A 20,843-nucleotide genomic window follows, 5' to 3' on the forward strand; every position below is an offset into this window, starting at 1 on the left:
TTAGATGGTCAAGGCGCCCAGCCCAGTCCAGAAGTTTAAGGGGTTATTGTTACCTTGTAGCAATCTTTAGAAAGGGAGGCCTGGCGGACACGGTACCTCAAAATGGTGAGAACGCTCCAGCGGGGGCAGTTGTTCCTGGCAGCGGGTGCAAGTCGGTGCTTCGTCCGGGGGAAGAGGGGATCTCGTCATGGAGGAAAACAGGAGTCTGTTGCACTGCCGGGGAAGAAACCAGCCGCGGAGTTCTCAATTAAAAGGAGCGGTCCTTTTATTCGCGGTCCAGTGGTAAGTGGCTATCCGGATTGCCGGGGTGCTTGGCACGGACAATTCGACCACGAGACGTCCTGGGAGGCGAGCAAAGAAGGTAAACTGGTTGTGCCCACCAGTCAAGGGAAGGAGACTCTCCAGCCGGGAGATCTCCTCTGTCGTTGGGAAGTGGTGAGTCGGTTCAGCAGTGCTCCACCGGTGGTGTTGTCGTAGCAGGTCGGCTCAGCTTCTCCCTCGTCGGATTTTCAGGTCCTGTGGCAACTTCTGAAGTTCCAGTCCCCAAAGCCCTGCTTTTATGCAGAAAACCCCCATTCATTCAGCCTAGCTGTCAATCAAACATGCTACGTGGTGAGCGGGGTGGCTCACCACTTGGGCCAATCACGCAAGAGTGCGACTTGGGTTGGCAAGGCAACTTAGTCCAAGGTGCCTAAACCCCCTCCCACACCCCCCTGTGGTACACAGACAGAGTGGCACCACTTTGGAGGGCTTCTGTGTAAAAGCCCGCCAAAAGTGGAACAAAGGGCTCGACCTTTGGTTTCAAGTTACAGAGGCGAACACAAACACCATTTTAAAACCGAGTTTTGGCAGAAAATACCAACCGGTGAATTAATATTAAATAAATAAACCGGCGGTATGTTACAGGCTATGTTAAAAAAGTATTAGACTCGAACAATGGGAAAATACCATAGAGATATATTCACGGTTGAATATAAAAAGTAGTATCCACTGCCACCAGCCAAAACTCGACGAAGGGGGACGGGACAGTGCCCCCTCGAACAACAGACCCAGGGGCAATCGAATTGCCCCTACCAGTAAGTCCATAATATGATGGTTTGTACTGGTTCTGTTAGTAATTTGGGACTAGTAAAGCCAATGGTGACTTTACATGCCCTGGGAGACCGTAGTCAGTCCCAGGGTATGGAGTCTATGGTGGGGGGTCACTATGACACCCCCGTGTTACTGCACGGAAGGTGCTGTGTAACACACATAGAACAAACACATGAGACCTTATGGAGTAAAAGACCCCATAGCCCATAAAACACATTAACATTCAAAGAAACACCACAAATCATGTCCAAGAGTGGGAGAAAAAGAGTCTCACTCTTGGCAGGAGAAAAAAAACTCCAGAAATCCAGCAAAGCTGCTGGGGGACTCACTAGGTTAGGAAATTCAGCCTAAACAGAGAATTCTCCCTAACAGCCTCCTCCTCTGTGCTGCTGCTGGTTGGAAGGAGATGAGAAAGCGGCAGGTTAGTACTACATTTTATCCAGTCTGATGTATCTCTTAAAACACCTAGATGACCACCTCCCCAACTACTTGATGTCATCAGCCCCCAAACCGCCGGCTGCTGCAGAGGTGGCTGCCCCAATCCTAAACAAATTTGTACCGAACACCCCGTCTGTCAGTCCATTACCCTCTTAAACTGAAAGTGGGTCAATGCGGACCCATCCCTGTGCAGAAGCAGTGGGGACCCCTTGTCGGAAGGCAGTCTCTGTTGAAGATAATTTGCCACGGCTGCCACTGAGCAGACTGTACTCCCCTGGATGGCATGAAGCATCACAGTGGACCCTCTACCCCTCTGATCAGTTTTTGACCTTCTTAGGCAAATGTTTAACCGACCCTCCATGACCTGTACCTCTTTTAATCATAAAAACCTGATACCCTTGCCCTTCTTATTCTCTGGCACCAGCTTTCTTACCCTGAACGTGCCAAAGAAAGCTATTGTGAAGTCAGTGGTGAACAACACTCTCTCTGCATTATTGCGGCATACCACCCTTAAGCAATGAATCACACCATGCAGTTTTACAATGTCAATTGGCCGCCTTTCGTCAGGTGTCTTCACCCCCTGCTTTGCCCAACCCTTCATGGCCATTACAATGTAATGGTCCTTAGTAGGGTTAACTTTACCACGTAGCTTAGAATAATGCGCCATCGCAGCCGAGTGGTAAGCCATCCAAGGCTCTGGTTCTGCCTGACCGCCAGCACCATCCCACAAAGGTACGCACCGGTGAATCTTTCTGCCCTTTTGACAGAAATTTGTTTTGAAATGCCAAGAACTGCTTCCAGCATGCCTGGTATCTTCTCGCCGTGTCAGGTGCTAGGGCTGTGTGTATCAGCGCACTTAGATCACCCCAATCATGCCCCACCAGCAATCCTTGAATGGAGTCATCTCGCCTGCTTCTGGCCAATTCACCCAAAACTTTTCCCACTGTAAATGAGAGCGTCAGCGGCTACGTTCTTGACCCCTGTAATATGTCGAGCCCTGACCTCTATGTTCAATGCAAGGACGCTCCTGGTCAGTTCCCTAAGCAGTCTCAACACCCTTGGATTGCTGGCTGTCGCCTGATTGATGATCTGTACCACCGCCAGGTTGCCAGACCATAACCCATTTTTGTTCTTCAACAATTCCCCCCACATTTAAAATGCCACCACAATGGGAAACAGCTCGAGCAACGTGATGTCCCTGGTGATCTCTTTCTTGTGCCATTCTGACGGCCATGCCTGACCACACCAATTGCTGTCCAAAATCACCCCAAAACCATGAGCCCCTGACGAATCGTGAACAGCATGAGCCTCTCGCTGCTGGACCACTCTTCCCGCCACAGCAACATCCCATTGAAATCATCCAAAAAAATTCTCCCACATTCTAAGATCCTCCCTTACTTCGGGACCTATCCGCACATGTTGGGAGGCATGCCGCAATCCCACTGTTTTGAGCTCGATACCTCTTGGAAACACTTTCCCCGCAGGGAATTACTTTCCCAGCAAAGTTGAGATTACGTGCCAGCGACTGAAGTTCCCTTAAGGTAGCCTTGCTCTTGCCCTTCAATACCTTGATCGTCTCTTTCAACCTCTGCACCTCATCAGGGAGGAGCCTGCGCTCGCCCCTAACGGAGTCAATTTCAATCCCCAGAAATGTCAGTGTTGTGGCAGGACCCACCGTCTTCCCCTCTGCTAGAGGGACCTCCATAGCCTCCATCAACCCTTCGAAACCATTCATGAGCACCCTGCACTCCCCGGACCCTTCCTTGCCCATAAACAAAAAGTCATCCTGGTAATGCAATACGCCGCCCTTATGCACCTTTTCCTTCGATGCAAACTCCAAGAAAGTGCTGAATGCCTCAAAGTATGAACACAAAATAGCACAGCTCATTGGCAAACATTTGTCATAGAAATACTGTTCCTGTACCTTGAATCCCAGCAAATTATGACTCTCCTTATGGATAGGTAGTGTCCGGAAAGCAGACTCAATGTCGGCCTTCCCCATCAGGGCCCCCTGCCCGTTGCTCTTACCATCTGTATGGCATCATCTAAAGAAAAATAATGTACCCGGCACAGCTCCTCTGGAATGCCATCATTCACCGATTCCCCTTCCGGGAAAGAGAGGTGGTGGATCAAGTGAATCTGTCCCTCCTCCTTTTTGAGAACCAACCCCAATGGTGACAGCACAAAATTCTCCATGGGCGGAGATGCAAATGGCCCCGCAACCCTACCCAGTCTGATTTCTTTCTTTACCTTCTGAGCCACCACTTCAGGCATCCCCAGTGCCGACCGCAAGTTGCTTGCTTCCTTGGTCCCTCTCTTCCTTGAGAAGTGGGTCCTAAAACCCCATATGAAACCTTCCCAGAGTAATTTTGCATCTGTGATGTTATGGTACCTATTCAAAAAATGAATCAATGCCTGGAGTTTAACTGGCGTGGTAAACCGGTTTTAATTACACTATTGTTGCCTTTTGTGTTGGCAATTTCTGGCATAGGCAGTTGCTTATCATTCACGCTTTGCTTTTTCTTTGGCCTTAGTGCTACCCTGTGCGAAAAGCAGACTATGCAAGCACCTGGATGGTTAGAGGATCTCAGGAGAAGCTGATACACTGACCTTTATATGCCTGTTCATGGCAGTCGATTGGGCTGCTCGCACCAAGCCCTCCAGCTCAGCGCCACTGAAGTTCTTGGTCTCTTGCGCCAGTTCATTAATATCCACTTCTGGGGCTAACAACTTGTGGTCCCTCATCTTCACCGTGTGGATATGAAGTATCTGAACACGGCCTCTCTCATCCGGCAACCCTAGCAAGTTAGAACAAAAGACGAAAATGAAGCATGTCCTTAAAAATCAGCACTTTACCTTTGGGTGACCTGTGTAGTGGTTATCAGCAACAAGCCCACACTCTTAACTTGGAGAATAAAAGTTATTGATGAATTGGTGGCTGCAAAGTTGTTCAATGCAATGCCTTACAATGCTAGACAGCTTGTGTTTAACCAATAGCTTCTTTATTTGCATATACATCTGAACGAGTGTCCATTACTTGCTCCAACAATCTCACTATGGCGCAATGTTGCTTCAATAGCCATGCCTTTCCTATTTTTGGGGGGCCTAGTTTTTAATGATGGGACTATAAATTATAGGATTACTACTATGGATCAACCTTTTTACTGCTGCCTTTGTCAGCAATGGGTGATGCAGGAAAGTTGAAGTGTGGTAACATGACTGTTGTCATTTAAAGAGGCTGCCGTTTGAGTGAACAGCTATGGATATGAATTCCGAACTCCCCGCTCAAATTGACAGGTATGCTAGCATTAAACAGAGATGAAAATGGTGGAGTCTGCTTCAACAGGCAAATATACAATGTACAAGAAAACACATCCCTCTCCCCTTCAGAAGGCCAAAAGTCAAACTCCCAAAAGAATTAACTCCCGTTCTACCTCTATAGTGTTGCTATCCCCCCCAATCTAACCAATAAAAGGGCCACGATGGTGTACGGCACCTCTCAACATTGTCAGCCACTGTTTAAAATCAAAACTACCAGCACACAACCTGGCAAACCGATTGCTCAATATGAATTTGGGCCACACTAAATGACTAGTGTTGACAGTTGTTGCACACAACCCATAACAGTTTTACAAATCCTGGGAAGTACACACATTTTCTGAAAAAATTACTTTTATAATACATTAGAATGGATATTTTCTTTTACATTACAAAAACAAATCGGTTTTTTAGCATGTCTGCTAGTACAATGTCATTAAACAGTGTATTTTATAACTTGACATACATTTTTGATAAATGGAGTAGGTGACGACTGCAATCCTTATGACATGCTATAAAGCTTTGGTTTCCAACGCATTTCGAGTCTAAACTCTTCTTCAGGGAATGTCATCTGTATAAATCATAATATTACAAGAGGAACTCTTTTTGAATTATGTGAAAATCACAGTTCATCTTACTTCAAATTCTCCTAATTATCACAAGAATATCAGGCTCTGAATCTATTGAAGGAACCCAAACACCTCCACCATGAGCCATGCTTGTTATATCAATCTCAATGACAAACTAATACATATATACTGAAATCATAGTCAAATAATTGTACCCAATTTATGACCAATCTTAGTGCAACCGTGAAGCATCACAAGATCAAAACAAAACCTATGTGTCTACTTTAGTGTTATATATCTCATATAACCAAACACCCCTGTGTGTTCATCCTTAAGATCCCAATAAACAATAGTAAAAGAGAAACGGCACTCCTTTAACTTAAACCTAGCAGTGTTAAAAACTGTAATACATGCCTTTTTGAATAGCACTGCTATCTGAATGAAAATGCATGTAAAACTTGTATAACTAGTTGAGACGTCCCGAAGAGCGACGCAGCACTAGCGGTTAGTCAGAAGGAGATGGCAAGGTATACCTGCGAGTTGGCCTGATGCAGGTGACCCCGGGGCGCTCCGAAGGTAATAACTAATTTGAATACGGAAAAACTGAATTAAGGCAAATTGGGCACACTCTCATAAAGAGGGATTATGAATAGGGGAGCATTGTAAGCCGCATTACCAAAGCCAAAGGAAAGTGAAAAGAAGGCAAGTTGGGCACAACTCTCCTATAAAAGGATGCTAAATAGAGGGAAATTGTAATTCACATTGCCAAAGCCTAAGAAAAGAGAAATGCAGACAAACCGGGTGCAACTCTCCTAATAAAGGATGTCCAAGGGGAGAGCATTATAACCCACACTATCAGCAGCCAAAATGTCACAGCTAGAAATCAGAGGTTGCAGGCGCAAAGCCCTCCTAATAAAAGAGATCAGGGCGGCAGGGGGACTGTAACCTACATTGCCTGGTGCAAAGATACCAACAAAAAAATCATTATCCTTTTTGTGAAATATCCATTTGGAAGAGGATGTAAGCCAATGGTGTTAGAAGTCAAATGACTAATCGGAGAAGCAGTTGTTGGTTCAAATCTCCTCACTGATGAATCTAGTGTGGAGAGTTTGGAACAAGTCTTACCACAGAGCATCAATTTCAGTAGTAGGAATGAAATTGGCATGAAAGTGTTATCCTTAACCATGAAAGGGAACAATTTTAGTTAGTCCTGGGAGGCGAGTGGAACAGGAAGACGCCATTCGAAGTAATGTGATTTTGGCAAAGGTTTGTGGTGGAAAAGAGATGTTGATTCCATCAGTTTGTTTTGATAAACTGCTATATTTCAGAAAGTGATTGTTGAAACCATCCTGAATAAACTGTTTCCTTTGAATGAGACATGCTGACTAAAGTGGCTCTTATAAAGAAGAAGTATGATGTGCTAACACGTGATAGGCATTTGGAGAAAAGAACACTTGTATTTGATTTCTGAATTCATGTTTCGAGAAAACGATTTTGTAGTTTTCCAAGCAACAGGTTGTGAAAATATTAACAATTACTTTGAATTGGAAAGAGGCCTTTGAGAAGCAAGACAGTCACTTTGCGAAGTGAAATGATCTATTGAATTGAAAAGACTATGGGCCTCATCACGAGTTGGGCTGTATCCCAGCTGTAATAGCCCTAGCACTGATCGGTCCAGCGGTATTACCGCCGGATCACGGGTTGGGTGTTAACGGTAAATCCCCATTCCACATTGGGTCCATTGGATTCAATGGGGCATTTTCAGCGCTAATTATGCGGGCTAATACAGCCGGCGATAATACAGCCGAAAACAGGGGATTTTCACCTCCAGAGAAAGGCTGGAGGTGAAACAGCCCATTTAGCGCCCAACTTGTGTTAGGGCCAGCCCTTAAATGCGGCTGTAATACTATTACCACCACATTTAAGGGCTACAGCCCAACTCGTGATGAGGCCCTTAGTATCCTGTATTGAACAGAACTTTATTGTTGACCAGAACTCTTGAACCTGAACTTTGTTACAGATAAACCTGAATTGATCCAGGGGAAGTGTGATGAATCCAGGATGACAGGGATTCTGTGAGGATAACATCTGCGAGGGATAAAATCTCCTCCCAGGTGGCCAGGGGAAGACAGCCGCTATCTGATCCTATCCCTGGGGGTGGTATTAGCCAGGTGGATCACCTGGGAGAAGTCTGCTAAGGGAATGGGATAACTCTGTTGGGTGAGCACCGGTATTCATCCTTATCTGAGGGTGAAGTTTGTCTAATACCAGAATACCCGATGGCTTGTCATAGAAAGGCAATTGTCAGTCCTGAAAACCCCCATGGTAAATGTAGAAATGATACATGTAAGGATCAGGGAACCAATATCACCACTACTAATAGTAATAATTTCACCTTAGGTTTGAATTAGAAAATCAAGAATCAACTATTAATTCCTTTGAAAACTTCCCCTGAAGGTAAATGTTTATGAATCATTGAATCAGAAGAAATTAAATGCTATAAAAAGGAACACGAATATTGGGAACTTCCAAGTCCCATAATGCTTTTATTTTCAACATATTAACTGGATATTGTGTGCAGCCTAGTTCTAATGCCCCACACCTGAGCGGGACGTTTACACATTTAAAGCCCCCTCAGGTGCAGGCCTTTAGAAGGAAGCAGTGTGAGCAGAGATAGGAAAAATGAAACAAAGCCGCTGCTATATTGGAAGCAGGACGCTATGTCATGGAAGTTGCAGAGGTCTCAAGCCCTGTAGACTGCAGAGGACGTGCAGTCGGAAGCGGTTCGAAGACTGGCTGTCCCAAAGGCAGAGAGGAGATCTTCTGGTGTTGCTGCATGTAACGCTAGTGTGTGGTGTTCACCAGAGTGCAGGTGGAGCAGTGAAAGCTCCAGCTACAGGAGGCGCGAGCAAGGGAAACGTGACCGGAGTGATCAGTCGCCTCTGCGAACCCGGCCAAGAAAGAAGGAGCAGCAGGTCAATGGATGCGCACGGAAAGACCCGTGAGTTTTCCTTTGCCAGGTAAACCCAGGGCTCTCCGAAACAGACCGATGACTCCCGATAACAATTTTGAATACCAAACTATTGAATGGAAACCAATTAAGCGTAACTCTTATGTTAAAAGAAAGATAATTGAGGAACATGTATCCACCATTGTAGAAGTGGGCGCAGCTCTTATATTAAGAGATCCAGTTGAAGAACATTGAAACCACCAAAGCCAAAAAGTGATATTGTTTAACCGAAGAATAAAATGAATATTGCAACCACCTTTGCCAAAGCCAAAATTGAAGAATATTCAAACAAACTGAATGCGATTTAAAAGGAAGATCATTTATACAAGAACATTTTAACCAATATTGACAAAGTCAAGAATAGGCAATTAAGGAAAATCAGCAGTGCCAAAACCAAAGAAGGGCAATTGAGGGAGAACAAAGATGGTTGAATGGAAGCCCTCCTTGTAACAATTATCAAGGGGGATAAGCAAACAAATCAGGGTGAGAGACATTGTCAATGTCTTGTGACCTATTGATGGAGCAGTTGTTGATTTGACATTCCACATTGAGGATTGAAGTGTGGAAAATTTGAAGCAGTCTCACCACAGAGCACTTGTAGTAGTGGTAGGAGTTTTATCCTGGCCGGCGAGAACATCAGGAAAGGGACAAAATAGTGGTTAGCCCTGGCAGGTAAGTGGAACAGGAAGAAGATATTGAAGTACTGTAATTTGGTAGAAGGTTGTGGAGGCAAGAAAAAAGCATCCTCCTAAACCGTCTCCATGATACCCTAGGCATCACAGGCCGGGCACTGCAAGTGCAAATAGGTCCTTTTCTCTCCTCTGCTTCACTCTCTACTTGTAGCGTCCCTCAGGGCTCTATCCTATCACCATGGCTCTTGTACATCTACCTGGCCCCTTTGGCCCATTTGATCTCCACCTTTTCCCCTCTTTTTCAGTGTTATACAGATGACACACAGCTCTCCTTCAAGTTGCCATCCTCTACCTCCTCCCCCTCCTCTTTAATACCCGACTGACTGAGCTGCTATTCAGGCATGGTGCTCTGCCAATGAACTCTGCCTTAATGCCAGTAAGACTGAGATCCTTCTCATTGGGGCGCCAGCTCTTCGTTTCCCCCCTCACTCTCTGGCCAGCCTCCTTGTGTCCCCTCCCCTCACCCACGTGAGGCAAAAAACCTTGGGATCTTCTCTGACTCCTCTCTCTCTTTCCACACATCATGGACCTTGCCAAGAAGTCCAACTTTCCGCTCCACCTCCTTCGGGCCATTTTACCTTTCCTCACCTTCCCCCAGAAGCTCAAAATCTCCACAGTCCTGGTTCTCTCTAGGCTGGACTACTGCAATAGCCTCTTTCTCAATCTGCCTCTTTCCTCCCTTCGCCCCCTTAAACTAATCCAGAATAGGATTGCAAGGTGTATCCTTGGCCTCAAGCCCAGGGACCGCATCTCTCCAGCCCCACAATCTCTCCACTGGCACCCAGTGATAACAAGGATCGAATTCAAGACCCTTTGCATCATCCACAAGGCTGTCAGGGGCCTATGACCTCTACATCCAGCTTTCCTTCCCTAAATACCTCCCTGCCAGAGTCCTTCGGTCCCCTGGCTCCAATTCTCTGCAGGTCAAACGTTTTACCAATGATAGAGTGGGCGGTAGATCTCTTTCCTCGGCTGGTTCCTCCCTCTGGACCGGCCTCCCTGCTCCCCTCAGACATGAGCCGGATCTTCTTAAATTCCGGAAACTCCTCAAGACTTTCTCTTCTGTGCTAACTATCCCGCTGCGACTGGGGCCTAGTCCCCTCAGATTCATACAGGGGCCAGACCACTCACTACCAGTCCCCCCCCCCCAGCATCCCTTGCCAGCAATTGCCCTCCGGCTCCCTTCCCCAGACTAGCCCTATCCTGGTCCACCCTGTCCACTGCACTCATCCTCCCTCCCTCCTTTTCCCCCTGGCACACTTGCCATGTTGCCCCCGCCCCAGCACTTGCTCTCCCCCTTTCCTTCTTGCACCCCAATCCTGCACTTCTCTTTCTAGCCCTCCTGCACTTAGCACCATGTCTTGCACTTGCACAGTAGGATGTCACGAAGCCAATATAACTGTTTTTGTTGCTCTACTTTCTTTCCATGTCCCCCCACCCTTTCCCGATTCCCCAACTTGTCTTATTGCGCCTGGAAACACTTGTGTATAGGCACCATACAAATGTCCAATAAATAAATACATCCATTATTATGTTGTGATCAACTGTGGAAAAACCATCCTGACAAAACCGTTTATGAAGACGTTCTCCAAAGAAGAGACATATCGAATATTGACTGAAAGTGTGAAGCCAGAATCTTTTTGTTCAAGCAAGAACTGTGGAACAGTGAAAATCATTTTGAAGAGAAATAAAGTCTGTTTAGCAATAATACAATTCAAGTGCCAAATAAAAGGCTTATGGAGTGAAAAGAACTTTGTGTTGTATTTGGATCAGAACTTGGCTATTGAAAAGAACATTCTTGATTTGAACTTTGGTTTGGAAAAATTTGAATGAATCCCGGGTAAGGGCATCCGACCCGGATTACAATGATATATGTTTAAAGAGTTTATGTTTGAATATAAACGTTATATAAAATTGCATTTAAACAGTCATTTGATACCTGTATGATTTTGTTGTATGTATATGTATGTCATAACAGGGACAGATACCTTTTATTAGAATGCTTTAATTCAGTCTTAGTTTGACAGGTAGGGAAATTCTACTTATGATATGGAAAGCGAGGTATTTATCACACCCTTGTTATCTAAAAAAAATGACTACTTGTGAAAAACCTTTATCTACTTGTCTACCTCGCATTTCTGACTCCTCACATAAGGGAATAGAACCCTGATCACAAGGATGAATGTTTATGACTTTTGAGTTTTAATTTCTATGTTATTTTGTTGAGTTCAAAACAGTCTACCAATTCCTGCATACTTGTGGTGTGTATACAAGTGTGAGGGTCGGATACATTTTGGGCATTAGATCATTTTTCTTTAGTCTTTGTTTGTTAGGCAGGGATTTCCTTTTTTCGGTTAGGGAATGATAGGCGTTTGTCTCACCCCTTTTTACATTTAACAACATGGCTAATTGTGAGATAACTATACCTGTGTGTCCGTCTTGCATTTCTGAATCCTTACATTGCGTATTCATATAATTCAGAAAGAGTTCCTCTTTTAATGTTGCATGCTTTAAACAGATGACATTCCCTGAACACAAGTTGTTTAAACTGAAAACACATTGGAAAGCAAAGTTATACTGCGTGTCATCATGAAGATTACCGTCATCACCTGCTCCGTTCATCATGTCAAGTTATACAATTATCTATGTAATGACATTGTACTATCAGACGTGCTAAATGAATTATTTGTTTTGTGATGTAAAAGAAAAGATACATTCTAATGTATTATAAAAATAATCATTTTTTCAGAAAATGTGTGCCGTTCCCTGGATTTGTGGGACTGTTATGGGTTGGTGCAACACTTGTCCACTCTAGCCATTTAGTCTGGTGCAAATTCATAGTTGGTGGTGGATCCTCGACTTTGTTGGATCTCAGATTTGCTGGCACCCATGACCCTTTCTTCTAAAAATGCTACATGTGTACTATTTAAAATAATAAATGAAAATCTTACTGAGTTTTTATTTTTTACAAAGGTGAGCGGGGACACCTTCATATTTTCCCAAACAGATTGCTGCAGCCGTTAAAATTCAACCCTCAAAACCATCACAGTTCTGTTCAACATGAAACCCTCCAAATGACCTCACTGCGCCACAACTGAATGAGCAAGACCGCCACATCCTGGCAAACCACCACCACTCCAACGCCCCACATGCCCAAATGGACTATATATCAGGGCGTTCGGGAAGGTCGTATGAACCAACCTCTCTCTGGGAACGGGATGCAAGAACAACCAACATTGATCAAAACATATTCCGCCAGGATTTACAGTCAGGCCTATTTCACCCACAACCGAAAGCCTTAACAGCATTTCAAATTACAATCTTTGTGCCATTCAAATATTGTACAAAAGGACAAGCGGTTAGGTAAAGACCATCTATTGTAATGTCACATAATGCGGCATTCTGTAACATAACTGCAAATACACAGGTGTGGAAGAACTTTGTCAGCACTAACCCATACATATTCTGCTATAAGAAAACTTAAAACTACAACATACATCAGCCTACAAAGGCAAAGGAGTTGGCAAAGGCTATAACAGAGGGGTGCATTTCCTGTAGCTGCACACATTCTCTACCAACTCGGTTTCCAGGATAAACTCCTGTATATCTATACTCAGTACTAGCTCTGCATCAAAAAACACTCATAGCAACCAGTCCACTTACCTATCTCCATTTTCACCTCCAACCTGCCAGGTCTGAGCAATGCTTCATCTATCAGGTCTGGTCTGTTGGTCATGCCTGGAAATAGCCAAAGAAAATTAGAATGTACTAACAGTACTGTAAATATGTGGTAAACGAAACACAGACTCAGACAACTGGATAGTTCCAGAGCATGTAGTAAAGTAAAAATAAACAAACTGCTCCAACTAAAGGAAACGTATTGTCAGGGTTCCCAAGGGGATAAAACGACCATGCAGGGTTAGGTAGGTGTTCTGGTGGTTAAGTGGGCCAGATTAGGATTACAAGTTGTCGAGCACTATTTGTTGCTTAAACCTCCCTTTCAGGAAGTGGGAATAAGCCCAGGCAAAGATAGAGATCAGATTATTCCGTGAGATTAGTTAGGCGGCTTGGAGCCTTGATGAAGATTCGAAACTGCCTTTCATCAGATGATCATTCCAGGGCAGGACTGTCTCTAATAAAGCTTCAGTTCAAAAACTCTTGAAGCCAAACGTAAATCAGTGTATGGAAATCAACCTTTGTGGAACATGTTCCGCTACAACTGATGGGATTGTACATTTTGTGTTGATTAGACTGAGAATATTTTTAAGAGGCACTTCCCTGAATAAAACGGTCTAGGAAGATGAATTAAAGAGGGAAAATTAAGTAACCAATAGACACCTCAATGGATTTAAAGATTGAAGTGATAATTTGTAGATAAATATTGAACATGAAAGTAGGATCTGTATTTAACCAGACATTTCACTGCTCTATACGCCTGCCGACCTGTTCCACGCTAGCGTGCTTGACTTCCAAAAGAGTATTGGCAGAAGCTCAAAAAGGTTTTAACCTCAAGTGCATGGCCGATCCCACAAGTGAAAGGACCTCTCGACCAGTGAGGACGAGTTTCAATCAGAATGGGTCCTCATTAATATGAGTATGTTCCTGAAGATGTAAGTGTGTCTAAGAAGGAGACTGACACAAGGTGGCATGATTTGGTTATAGACTTTTATTTAGTAAAATGGAAAAGAGGTCCTCACTATCAACTTCTAAGAGGGGTTTGCCTGCCTCAAACCCAATACCAAAAGTGCCTGTTAAGATGTCTGTCCAAGTATAAACCACTGTCCTGTGTCAAAAACCTAGTTCTATCCCTCACACACTAAAACTAAAGAGTAAACCACCATAAATGTCCTTCTTTAAGGAGGAGTTGCTCCTTTCTCCTGCTTCTGGATTGTTGCTTACCAAAAGGTTTCCTTCAAACAAACACCATGGGGGAGTGAGTCCCTTCCCAGAATTTGCAGGTTTCAAAGCGGTCTTTATAAAATGTTCTCTCCAGGAGAATGGCTCCCTTCTCCTGGTGTGATTCTGTACAAGTTCCAATAGAAACAATGGGGAAGGACTCCCTTCACCTAGTGTCACAAACCGGACTTCTATTTCAGGGCCAACAGAATGCCTTCCGTCTCCTGCTCTTCTCCTGACACACAAAGCCGGGGGGGGGGGGGGGGGAATGACTCCATTCCCTCTGATGTCCCACTACTTCTACTTTGTTACAAGGAGAATGACTCCCTTCTCCTGGTGTTACTTGATATTCAGTGCTTTCAGATTGATACATGCTTTGCCTTGGTAATTCGCTGTCAACAATGTTCCAAATCTTCTTAAGATCCCAGATCCCTATTCCCTTGCCATTAGTGGGCTTATCTCCACCACTATGAGGCAGATTTCTTCTCTGCATCAATGTCTTGTTGTTGGGGTCCCAGAACATTTTTATATCACCAGTGGATTCCTCTTCCCCATTGTCTGAGATGGACAGGGTCCCAGACCCCTTCCTGGTGGCCAGTGGACTTCACTGCCACTGTCTTGAGGACGATTCTCTTTGGTACTTACTTGGTTTTGCTCCGGGTCACAGATGCTCATCTTGTTTGGGAACCAAAACGTTAGTTTCCTCCGCTTTTCGCTAGGCCCACCAGATTCACTCTCCTTCCAAGTATTGCCACAAGAAAGATTACTTGTATCATCCAGTTTGATCAATTTGCATTCAGTATTTCCAATTGACTTGCATTTATTCTGAAGCTTTATTCCCCTTCACCAGTTACCTTTGCTGGCTTTGGGACGCTCTGCCGGTTCTTGCTGGGGTCTTGCTTCATTCAAGAACATTGCACAGGCCTTCATTGTATCCGCAGCTCCTACTCCATGTTCTTCCTCCCCGCTCGTCAGACTGGTGGTCTAGGTGCTGCTGCAGGAACCCGCGGTCCACCTTCTCAAAGTCACGCCACCACTACAGCCATGTTCCCGACCATTTCTATACTACCGGGCAAAGGACTCTCGCCAACCGCTTTTCGTCTCCAGCAGATGGCTGCTTTCGGCTTCCCCAGAGCATTCTCTGCTCCGCCTTTATTTGATTTTCACAAGGTGGACTGTCTCACGTGCCGCTTTCCATCGCAGCTGGCATGCATTCAGGCCGGTTCTCTCCTTCACCAAGTCCTTTGTCTGTTTTTATGTTGTTTTGGGGACCACTCTCCAGCAGAGCACGAGAATGTTCTCTCCTTCCATGAGTCACCCTTCATGGCTCCTTGGGGCCACCTCTTCTCAGTACTTGAAATGGGGTTAACCTTTTTTTCTTGGACGATCTTCTCAGTTGATGAAACTGACATGGTGTTACGTTTTGCATCTTGGATGATCTTCATCTCAGTTGGTGAAACTTACCTGATGTTACAATAGCACATGATTGTGTCAGTCAGAGCGGCGTGTGTGAAAAGGTGCTAGAGGTTTAGGGTAGGTTTGGGTGTTGTGAAGGCCATCACCCAGATGTTTGCCCTTATCCCCAGTAGGGGAGACCCTCCCCATGAGGTCCTCCTACATTAAACCACCCCTATGGAGACTATTGGGTCGCAGCCTCACCTCGCTAGCCTCATGAGAAGGGCCTACCCCCGGGGGAGAAGTGATGACACCTAGTGAATCGTCACAAGGAGCAGCAAAGGGTATCCATAAAATGTGCATGACAAAAAAGGATGAGTCCCAGAAAAGCTGCAAAGAGGCCTCAGCATGCTGCTTAAAAATATTGCGGTGGGGAGAGTCCAAGGATCAACTGTTTTAGGAGAAAGGCATTGCGCATGGTATATGATATGATAAATCATCATAATGCGCCTGTACACATGAGTTTCTAGGCACAACAAGACAAGGGAGTGTACAGAGGGGAGACAAGATAAACAATCTTACTAAGCCTTGTGTCATTCAGATTGTGCCACTGTGGTAACGCAAAGTGCAGGGGAAGGGGACGGGGGAAATGTAGGGGGAGGGAGAGGAGTGCAACCATGGCAGCATTGCTCTGAGTAAGTGCAGCCAGGACAGTGCGGCTCTGGGTAAGTGCAAGGAAGCGGGGACTGTAGAGGCTACAGTTTCAGCCCCTAGTGCGAAACAGGCCCGGAGGCAGTGCGGGGGAGACCGGTCAAGAGGAGCCAGGTACCCAGTCAGACTCTGAGGGTAACCAAGCAACCAGTCGGTGCAGCAGACAGGTAGGTCAGCGAGGGAGGGAGAGAAAGCAGAGGAGAAAAGGAAGGTTTTGAGCTGCTTCCAGAACTTCAGGTTGTCCGGCTCAAGTATGAGAGGGGCCGTTCCAGAGGGAGTCACCTTGCAGAAGAAAGTGATCTGCCCCTTACTCTCTGCCTGGAGAAGCCTCTGACACTCAGAGTTGGGGGCAGTAGAGTGAAGGGCTCGAGAATGAAGGTATTTAGGCAGAGAGTGTTGAATGTAGTGCAGCCCTCGGCCCCAGAAAGCCTTGTGGATGATGTTGAGTGCCTTAAACCTGATTCTTGCAGCCACTGGGAGCCAGTGGAGAGATTTCAGGGCTGGAGCGATACGGTCCCTGGGCTTGCGGCCAAGGATAAGACTTGCAGTCCTGTTCTGGAGTAGTTGCAGAGGGCGGAGAGTAGAGGAAGGCAGATTGAGAAAGAGGCTGTTACGGTAGTCCAACCTAGAGAGAACCAGGGCTCTGAGAAAATGAGCTTCTGGGAAAAAGTGAGAAAAGGAAGAGTACCTTTGAGGAGGTTCAGCTGGTAGTGGGCCTTCTTTGAAAGGTCTGATGTGAGGAATGAAGGATAGAGTGGAGTCGAAGATGACAACAAGGTTTTTTGGCTCACAGGAAGTCAAAGGAAGAGGGCCCATGGAGGGCGGCCAGAGTAAGAGAGGGGAAAGAGGGAGCAGGGGTCCAGATGAGAAGGATCTCGGTCTTACTGGCATTAAGGCAGAGATTATTGGAGGCGCACCAATCCTGAATCATGGATAGAAAGTCTGGAATGTGCGAGAGAGGAGGCTGTAGGGAGCCAGAAAGAGAGCTGCATGTCATCCGCATAACACAGATAGTTCGAGCAGAAGGTGGAGATTAGGTGGGCCAGAGAGGCCACGTAGAGATTGAAGAGCCAGGATAAGAGGTTAGAGCCCTGGTGGACACCGCATGTGGAGAGAGGTGGCGGAGAGAAAAGACCCACGTTGGACCTGGGAGGGTTGGTCCTGGAGGAAAGAGGTCAACCACTCCAGGGCCTGATCTGTGATGCCCAGGTTCTCACAGAGTCAGTTGATCAGGATGGTTTGATTGACCTTGTCAAAAGCAGACGAAAGATCAAGGAGTATGATGACAGAAGGGGTGCTTGAGTCGAGATTGCAGAGCAGACCTTCCTGAGTGTTCAGGAGAGCAGTTTCCGCGCCTCTGGCTGCTCTGAAGGCAGACTAGCGGTCATGGAGACAGTCAACAGTTTCAGTGTGGAGAGTAAACTGAGAGATGGACAGGTTTTCCAGAGGTTTGCACAGGAAAGGAGCGATGTAAATCGGGCGACAGTTAACCAGACAGGTAGGATCGGCAGAAGGCTTTTTAAGGAGGGGGTGCACAAGGGAGTGCTTGAGGAGAGAGAGGACAGCACCAATGGTGAAAGAGTGATTGCAGAAATCGTCCAAGGCTGGAGTGAGGGTGTCAATGTGGTCCTTGATAGTTCTAGAGGAGCAGGGGAGCACCTGCTTGGACAAAACTTTCATAGATCGGACTTGTCTATAAATATCATCCGAGAGAAAGAGGAGAAAGGAGGTGGAGGAGGTGGAGGAGAGCGGCTTGGGGGGGGGGTTGGCAGAGAGCCGTAGAGGATGAGGAGAGCAAGGACATGCATGATGTCCTGAATTTTAGTAGAGAAGTGAGAAGCCAGGGGCCTACAGAGGGCCTGGGAGGGAACAGGAGAGGTGGAGACTGCAGAAGGATTGGCCAGCTCCTTGCAGATTTTAAAGAGTTCAGTCGTGTTGTTCAAGGCAGCAAAGAAGCGGGCTTGGATGTGGACTCTCTTCTTGGACAGGACAGATAGTCTGTATTGCTTTTGGAACAGGCGGCAGGCCAGTTTGTCAGAAGATGCACCGAAAGCCCTCCAGTTTCTCTCAGCCACCCTGCATTTGCGTTTCAGGGCGGCAAGGTCGGAGTCATACCAAGAGTTGCACTTGAAGGTAGGCTTCAGACGGATTCTCATGGCAGGGGCAAGGATGTCCAGAGTGTTGGAAATGGCAAGATGCAGATTAGAGAGGGCTGTTTCAAGATGAGTCAGCCGCAGGAGTAGGGGGAACAGAGAAGGTGGAGGCAAAGGTATCAACTGACACACGCTTCATGGGCCGAATGACCAAGGTAGGTAGCAGTGCTGGGGTGGGCTTTGCCTGGGGGAAAGAGTGTCAGGTGAGAGGAAAGAAGAAAGTGATCAGTGAGAGAGAGAGACAAACACACAGATATTGCGGAACAGCCTTGTGGAGGGATCAAAAGCATCCAGTTAGATGTTGGAGATGAAGTATAATAGTAGTTTGGCTTAGTTAAATTAGAAAGGTTCAAGAATATTTGTAATTTTCCTTTTCTTCTTAAAGAGGATGTTAGTGGCTCTCCAATACTGTTTCACAGGAGAGCAATTGGTTTCATGATTTCCTTCAGTTGGAATAGGACTAATATATATATATATAAATATATATATATAATACATTACTCACCGTAATCTTATTTCTCAGGCTTGTATCTGCTTAGATTCACATGCTTTGCATAGGTCGACATCTAGTGGAAGTCGGAGTATTACATGATTTGTTTTCTAAACTCAAAGGGACATCGACTGAGAATGTTAGTAATACTATCCCTAGTGTGACGTCTATTGTACCCATGGTCCTTCACGCATAAAGGTCCCACAGATTGTTTTATTTCTGACATGAGGTTGCATGAAGTGTAGCGCGGGTACAGATGTAATAAAGCAGAACATGGAGATAGAGCAATAAACATCTATGCACCTTTGACTCCAAGAGGGGAGGAAGGGTGGGTGAATGTGAATCTAAGCGAATACACTGGTTGCAGGTCCACAAACGAATCTTGTTCAAAACCCTCTCCTTGACACACATATGTCCGTCCAACTCTGCCACCAAGTACTTATCCAACAAAGTCACTAAAAACCAAACCAATAGACCCACTTCCTCAGCCCACTTGCACTTACTCACAATAGCCATATTCAAACAGCAGAAAGCAGGAGGTTGCAGCTTCCCAGTGGTAGCTGCCAAACACTGGAACGCTCTTCCATCACCAATAAGATCTGAATCTTCCTACTGGTCCTTCCGTAAAAGCTTGAAAAACGGGCTATTCACACAAGACCTGCTAAAGTAGCTCTCTCTTCCAATCCACCTGAAATATATACTGTTATTAACACTGCTAACCGTATGCATTACTTTGAACTCTCAACTGAATTGTTAATGATTCAGATTACTGAGAATTGTTACGCACGTATGTATGTACTTTATGCTGCATTGTCAAAAAACAGCACCCAGATGCCTCAGGGTTGAGTGCGCTTTACAAATGTCAAAATAAATAAAGAAACACTAACATCAAAAATACAATTATGTTGAGTATTGTATGCCTTTTGAGTCTTGTGGATGTGCTTAGAACACATGCTTTGCATAGACTAGTGAGCAGTACCTGGAGAAGGAGGCGGGTTGTGAGAAGGTACAATGGCAAATAGAGCTTTTAGCACTGCTTGTCCAACCTGTAAATCTGCTTTAAAGTGTATATTGATGCAGTAATGCTGGGTAAATGTATGAATAGAGCTCCAAGTAGCTGCTTTGCAAATGACATCTCGGGGACAGCTGCAATGAATGCTAAAGTAGCTCCTGTACCTCTGATAGAGTGAGCTCTTAGTGCGAAAGGTAGGGTCTCTTTAGATACTGAATAGCACAGCTAAATGCACTTGACTATCCATCTGGAGATAGCGTTTTTAGAAATGTGGTCACCTTCCCTGCCAGGTTCTATGGAAACACAGAACTGGTCTGTTTTCCTTAGAGGTTTTGTTTATGTAGGACAAGGCTGTCATGATGCCTACCCCCGGGGACCCAGACCAAGTCCAGCAACCCCAGAAGCAGGCATCAAGTTATCCTAAGCAAGCCCAACAACCCCTGCTAGGGGCTATTTGGGTCCAGTCCTGGCGCCTATGGCGCCAGGCTCATAGATTAAAACTTACCTGATGCAGACCATGCTGCAAAAGCTCCAAGCCAAAAGAGGCTTGGAAGGGACTACTTTACTTAGGGACTATTTTTTACTGGGGCGGGGCTGGGGAGGAATACTTACCAGGGACTACTTTGGAGGCTATTTAAACCACGCCCGAAGAGCAGCACACGCTTCGCGTTATTCTGCATCCAGCAGCATAACGTTCACCGTGCCTGCAAGTCTGCATCCAGCCTTCTGCCACGCCCGCCTCGAGTTTGGAGCTCCTAGAAAAAGGGAGAAAGAAGGAGAACAGGTTAGAACAAGAGCAATACCTTTAATCCTTACCTGAATTCCCGATCCATCGCGCCTTCGAGCTGGAAGAAAGAAGTTATTTTATGCGCGTCGCCTCGCCTGCTGCAGTGCTGCGCTGAACTCACCGGCCTTCGCAGCATCTTCACATTCCACTGCATCCTCCTGTATGTTCCCGCCGCACTCCGGCACCTAAGGAGAAGACAAGAACAGCAAGGTGAGCCAAGGGAATACACAGAGGAATATTAGTTACCCTCCCATAGACTTACCTGATTTTACCACTGGGG

The 20,843-nt window shown here is 45.8% G+C and overlaps 1 protein-coding gene across 3 annotated transcripts in view; it reads right to left on the reverse strand.

The window, feature by feature from the left end:
- The window catches only part of NSF (N-ethylmaleimide sensitive factor, vesicle fusing ATPase), a 1,025,749-nt gene that overhangs the window by 306,234 nt on the left and 698,672 nt on the right, over positions 1-20,843 (reverse strand). For all 3 annotated transcript variants that reach the window (XM_069634162.1, XM_069634161.1, XM_069634163.1), the window contains 2 exons: positions 12,783-12,857; positions 4,141-4,328 (listed from right to left, as the gene is read on the reverse strand). In XM_069634162.1, the coding sequence (XP_069490263.1) occupies positions 4,141-4,328; positions 12,783-12,857 (263 nt within the window). The remainder of the gene's footprint in view (positions 1-4,140; positions 4,329-12,782; positions 12,858-20,843) is intronic.

Source organism: Ambystoma mexicanum, chromosome 13 (assembly GCF_040938575.1).
Source record: "Ambystoma mexicanum isolate Mex_15411 chromosome 13, UKY_AmexF1_1, whole genome shotgun sequence".
Classification (NCBI taxonomy): domain Eukaryota; kingdom Metazoa; phylum Chordata; class Amphibia; order Caudata; family Ambystomatidae; genus Ambystoma; species Ambystoma mexicanum.